The 6594-nt window shown below is 38.2% G+C and overlaps 1 protein-coding gene across 1 annotated transcript in view; it reads left to right on the top strand.

Moving 5' to 3' along the window:
• The first annotated feature begins 538 nt into the window (after window positions 1-538).
• runx1t1 (RUNX1 partner transcriptional co-repressor 1) overlaps window positions 539-6594 on the top strand; it is a 67946-nt gene continuing 61890 nt past the window's right edge. The window contains exon 1 of the mRNA XM_015358146.2: window positions 539-1250. Within this exon, the coding sequence (XP_015213632.1) occupies window positions 1223-1250 (28 nt within the window). The 5' untranslated portion in view covers window positions 539-1222. The remainder of the gene's footprint in view (window positions 1251-6594) is intronic.

Raw genomic sequence — 6594 nt, 5'->3', positions numbered from 1 at the left:
CAGTTTTAAAATGGTTTTGCAGTCTTTTAATCAATATTAACGTTTAACCTTTGAATATACAGTATAAGTGTTAACTGCAGGCATGAAAAGAATTGATTTTTTCTTCTTTAATTTTAAGATCACCAGAAACGTTCCTCTGCAGTTTTAAAATCCCAATTCTATTTGAGGTGTATGCCAGTCTGGACAGACAGTAGATGGGTGTCACGCTACAACAGCATGAAATAGGACACTTTGGCTAAATTCGATGTATTTGTTTTTGCTTGATTAAAAACAAAAACTTCTTATGTAAGGAAAAACAAACACACACACAATCCCATTCAGTTAACAGAAGGGTATTAGTCTGGAAAATGGATCTGGGAGAGTGGTTATGATATTTGGAGGAGCTTCTGCCTCCTCGGATTGTGATGAGATACAGCAAGGACCCAGCAGCTCTCCAGATGGTCATATGAAAGTGTTTGTCTTGGGTTACTACAGGACAGTCTGCGCTTTTGGAAACGCAAGAAAGGCAGGGTATCCGACGCCACACACACAGACATAGGCGGGCACACACCGAGAGTGCGGCAGCAGTAGCAGAAACAGTAGGGGTGAAAAAAAAAACCGAAAGGCAGCCAGCTGCCCATAATCAACTGGGCCTGCCCATTGTTAACATATACTTGACCCCTCCAACCTGTGGACGACACAGATGTCTGCTACCTCTGCCACCTCCCACCGCTTCGACCCCGCCTACTCGGCACCTGGGTTAGGGAGGATAGGCTGGCTGGCGGTAGAGTGCTGCTTGACTCCATAAGCAACTACAGTAAGCGAGAGCCACAGACTTTGGTTTCCGTGGAAGACTCTGCGTTTTGACTCCAACCCAGAGGCAGTGAAAGCAGACCTGCTGTAGGTTTCTCGAGGCTAAAGGCGCGCCGACAAAAAGGACCATTTTATGGCGCTGCTGTAGTGATTGCCTGCAGTACAGGATCTTCTCGTGTTCCATACCCTCTTAAATATCTTTTTTTTTTCCCTTTCTCAACGATACCTTGTTATTGCTGTCTGCAGTCGAATTTGGAAGACCGGTTAGCGTCTGTGCTGCACTGCTTGGAGCTCCTTAGTTTCGACTTTTGGGGGAAAAGTGCATCACCTGGACTGCAAAACTGAAAACAAGCATAAAACATTCCTTATCTTTAAATTTCCATCAGTGTCGGGGACTGGAACTTAATTTGTGTCCACAATTAAATAACGAATGGTGGGAATTTCTGTCCCTTTTCAGTGTAAGTGCTGTTTTTTTAAATAATTTTCTCTATCTCTCGGGTCTGTCTGTACCTAACACTGGAAATAACACTGGTCTGTGTCATGCAAAGGTAAATGTACTGTAGGACTGCTTGCTTTACATGTAAAAACGTCTTTAAGACTTCTATGGAATATATGTGTGCAAATGTGTCTATATTCTTTAAAATGGAGTTTAAAAGCCATTTCCTGTTGTGAAAAATGTAGAATATCTGCTGACATATAGGGAGATATTGACCCATCATTCTGTTTGGCATGAGCATTTCTGTATTACTGTAACATTTGTTTTTCTATGCATTATATATATGCAGTATAATAGACACCTCGGTTACTGTGCGTGAAACTGTATAGCTGCATTATAGATCGACTACATTTGTCTTGCGGAATTTTTGAATTGATACTGTAATCCAAACTGATAAGTGTAAAGCGCAGGGAAGACAGTTAAGAAGAAGGTTTGCAGAAAAGTGAATTGAGAACTACAGATTTCTAGATGGGGTTATTGAAGGTACCCCTATATATAACATGAATATTTTTGGGGGGGATTTACGGTTGGATTTAAGTGTTAGATCCGGAATTTTAAGTGTATTGTAAAGGGTTTTTATTGATGTGGTGACAACACCTTTAATGATGTGTGGATGGCTTTCATTGCGCTAGAATGTGAGTATATTCTGTCGGATTAGGGTCTTAAAATTGCCCGAGTGTCCTGTGTATTTCTAATAGGCAAGAGGTTTTGAGCGATTGTTTCAAAACATTTTATTACTCATTACTGTAGCGTTATAGAGGTAGTCTGACTCCTGTGTCCTTGTTTTATAACATCTCCGTTTTTTTTTCTTTTATATTGCTATTTAAAATCCTGATGCCGATTAACAATCCACTGTGCAGTATTAATTTTTAATGAACAGGAAATTGCTAGGCGTAGATATTTATAAGAAACTTGTTTTTTTTTTGTTACATTGAAATAAGTTGCAACACATTTTACTCTTCTTTAAGATTACAAGTGTTCAGATGAATTGAAGCCCAGGAAAATAAAAGCTAAAAGAAACTTCTGAATCCCTAAGAACATAGGGATTGCCTGAAGGTCTTGTTCTGATTTAGAAATACGAGTGGAAATAATAAGCTTGCAGAAATGTGGACACTTCTTTATTTGAAAAAAAAATTGAATTATCAATAATTAAATGTGTGCTGTAATAATCCAATGAATGGCAATTTACACGCTTGCCGTCAGGGTGAGTGTAAGAAATATATTAATTTATAGCACAATAGTCTTTTACATAAACCCCTGAAAAGAGTTGGAATGCTGTGATGAAGTTCATCACTGGCAAGTCAACTCTCTCTCCTTTTCCCAACTCCCCTCTGTCAAGTCTCATTTTCCCCCTTTTATTAAAGATGAACATCAGCTGACAGCCACTCAATGTAAAGCCCATTTCATTGAGGATCTTAGCACATTTCATTCTCTCGAGTTGGGTACTCTTCAAAAGTTGGCATCTGGAGACTTTGCATTTGAAAACCCTAAACCACTCACATTTGTCAGTTTCATCTTTGCGATCCACCTTGATGGTTTTCTCTCTTGTGAGTCGCTCGTGACAAATCTTTAGGTGATTGAAAAGTGGCATTAATAGAATGTTAGGGACTTCAGATTTAAATTAAAGGGTCGCTCTTTTTTTCTGTGGGAACTTGTTCTGTGCTGTGATCAACGTGCCTTTTCATCGAAGAAAAAGAGGGGACTTAGGAGGCTGGGTTCTACTGTAGATCCTGGTTCTCACGGCTTTGAGCGAGGGCTCGGTATGTGAACATTGTGAAAAATGTCTTCCTGTTGGGGTTTATTGTAACTCTTCGATTTGGATTTTTTAAATCTATCTGGGAAAAACGCTCAATATCAGACATTCAGAATTATTCAATATTTCCCTAACTCGAAAACCGTCTTCTGTCTTTGTATTTAGGTTTTGTTTTGCAAGTAGCATTTGCTTTTTAAATGATGTCAGAAGCATTACAACCTTTAGTGCAGAATTGAAATAGTGTGTTTTAATCAGTCCAAAATATGCGAGAGACGAAAGGGCACTGTCCTGAATTAGACCTTGATAATCTAGTCTCTCTGCCAAATAGACTTTTGAGACATCTGTAGTGTGTGTACCATATGTTATGTTTTGACCCTTGCGTTTTCTCTTTTGGAAAGGATCCTTATATCCTGCATATTGAATTTATTTTTTTTGAGTGGGCAATTGTCATAGTATGTTGTTACCAGAAGTAGTCATCTACCTACCTGCATATGTTCATCAGATCTTATGTAATAATTATGCACCGAGCTGGGAGAGTAAGAAAGATTCCATGGTTAGACGAGAAGTACATAGTGTGTCACAGTGCACATGCAAAGATCTGGCTCGTTGTCATATGTTTTTGCTATGCTTTGCTTCTATGGAAACTGCTGATGGGTCCAGAATCGTTATTGCTGGGTCGATGCTTTTAGAATTCATGCTCAGCCTCTAATCTACATACAGCCCATTAACTTACCATTATTTTACTTTCCTCCTCATCTTTTTGCCATTGGTACAAAATCCAGAGACAATGATAACATGGAGGTGGGCATTTAATTAAAGCAAACATTAGTTCAGTTTGCTGGAGGTAATTGTAAGTGATAAGTGCTGTGTGGGTTATCTCTGTGTGCTGTTTAAACAGAAGGAGCCACTCTGCAACATTTTCAGTAGCCATCTGTACATGCAGAAGCCTTGCACCTGTCTGTCCACAGTAATTATAGGCTGGGGTCAAAGACATGAAATTTGAGAAGTTTTCCTGCTAATGAAAAAGGTGGCGTTTCAAAAGATATTGCAATTGGCATTAACACATTTTAAAAACATCCGTAAGGGCACAGCTTTATTTTACTTCACTGTATTAAATTTTCTGTTCCACATACTGTGCCAAAATTCACAGGGCAACATTTGTGCTATTAATTTCGGTGGTGTGAAATGCTAAACTGAGAAAGTGAAAATTTTCTGAGCTTAAATATATCTCAGTTTAGTTTATCCTTTATTGTCAAAGATATGATGAGCAAATTCATAAAATTGCTTATTTGTTGACAAGAAAGCAATGTATAATGAATTTGACTTTAGTATTCATTTTGTCGCGTGTTTCTCTTCCTTGATAGTAGTATTAAATATATACATATTTGTTACCGATGTATATTAAATCACTTGAACAAAAAAACAGTCATATACAGTATATGTGCAATACTCCTATTTTTAAAATGTTTATCCTGCTGCCTTATTTTGCTATTAATATATAATATATTAATGTTCTTAACAAATTTGTATACAATCCTTCTTTACATTCTCCACAATCTAGTGTAGACTACATTTTCTTAAAAAGAAGTAGTTCTTTTAGGTATAGTATTTTACAATGGGTAATTATGAAAAATGAATCATATGAAATAAGAAATGGTACATATTTGAGACATACTCTCATTTGCATTTTGTGATCTCTTTTTTTGGTTCAAAGTCTTTTGTCTTGTCAGAAAATGTGATGTTTTTTAATCCTGCTAAAGCTGTAGTGCGTGCTGTAAAATGTAGCCGTGCCTGCTACCCTTTGTGATAAGTGATACTCTTTATTTTTGTTTCTTTTTGGGGGGTGGGGTTGTCTTGTACACAACAATGTCTGAAGCAGATGGAGCCTCTGCATTATATGTGATAGGAGGTAACTCATTATTCTGAAAAGGCTAGATCTAAAGAGGATTTCTGCATGTCTGTGTGCATTTCAAACCAGCAGTGGGTGCTATGTGTGATACAGGAATTGTAGATGCATTATAGCTTAATATTATGTTCTGTGATGCTTTTAATTAATTTTTATGTTGTTGTGGCAAATTTGGTTGGTGTGCCGTGTAATGAAGAGTCATGCTTTCTTACTGTTACATGGTGCTATGTGATACTCAAATCTTCAAAATTCACACATTTTTCCAAACTCCACAAATTCATAAAAAACATAAAAACAAACTTGATCAAAATATTCTAGGCTGATTTGCTGAAACTTTGCTACCTCTAATGACAGACATGCTTTCCTAAATATCATTTGTAAATGGGTTAGTTTTATTCAAATTTACCATGAAAATACAGTATTTTCTTTTATGATGTTATCCATCTTAATTCACTTATTGCATTGATTTGACCACTTCCACACAGTTAAGAGCTTCTGCTAAGCAAATAGTAGAATGTATGCAGAATGTTACTGCAAGTGTTGGTAATTGTTTTTTATCAGAATTAGATGACTGAGCACAGCATTCTGCTATCACATAGATCGAGTGACATATGAGACTTTTTGTATCTTGTTGTTGTTTTTATTCTGTTTGCGTATCATGAAGTATTTATACCGAATGAGGCGTATTAGCGCTTTTTTCATTTGTGTGTTTTTTTTTTATTTGTGTCATTTTAGCCAGACCTGTACAGAACAGCCAATGTTTAACCCTCCTGTCTAATAGGATGTTTGTCTCCTCCACATACAGACACACTGGCATCACTCCTGTCTGTTACCTTTTACCACACAACTTGACAGTGATGGAAAGGCACACAGCTCTCAGTCCAAGCTTGCTGGGCAGCCTTCTGTTCCAGGTGACAGGTGTCCTAGCTGCCTGCAGTTGGCTTGCAGTTCTCTCTTTCTCCATTTCTCCCTCTTTTTCTCTCCCTCCCTCCTCTTTCCTTTTAATCCCATCTCTGTTTTCCCTTTGAGTTACCAATTAACTTCACACACACACCCCCTCTCTGTTTATTTTCCTGCATCCATCTGGGCTGAGCTGATATTGTAATCACCCTAATGCACATTGCCTTCCCCTCACACACACACACATACAATGTGCCATCCTGACAAGCCTTTTTATTTCAGATAAGCCGGGGATGTGTGTTTAATGAATACAAAGCCGTTGTGTGTCGCAGTGCACTCTGCCAGAAGGTAATCTCATTGAATAGGTGCTTTTCAGTGATGCAGAACTCGATAACAGACCAAGAGTGAAGATGTAACCTGTTATCTGCTGCTTCTCTATTTTGCTGTCAGAGAATTTACATTTAAAGATTAGCTGTGAAAGGGTAAAGGAGTTGTTTGGGGGGGGGAGGCATAGTTTGTGGTGTCAAGGGAAGGAGATGGTAGGGGGTTTGCCTGACATAGGAAAAGAAAGAAGTCTGTGCAGGCTAGACTTTAGTTTTGGCCTTGCTGCTATCTTTCATCACCCAGGCTATTCAGACAGGGACTTTGGAAAGTGAGATTACCAACATCGTTATCTGTAATTGGCTTTTGTTTGTGGGTTTTGGGCAGCCTGAACAAAAAAAAGGTGATGATAGAGGGTGACAAGCA

The sequence above is a fragment of the Lepisosteus oculatus genome, chromosome 10, assembly GCF_040954835.1.
Source record: "Lepisosteus oculatus isolate fLepOcu1 chromosome 10, fLepOcu1.hap2, whole genome shotgun sequence".
Lineage (NCBI taxonomy): Eukaryota > Metazoa > Chordata > Actinopteri > Semionotiformes > Lepisosteidae > Lepisosteus > Lepisosteus oculatus.
The sequence above is the reverse complement of the archived record's forward strand: the minus strand, read 5'-3'. Positions and strand labels throughout refer to the sequence as shown.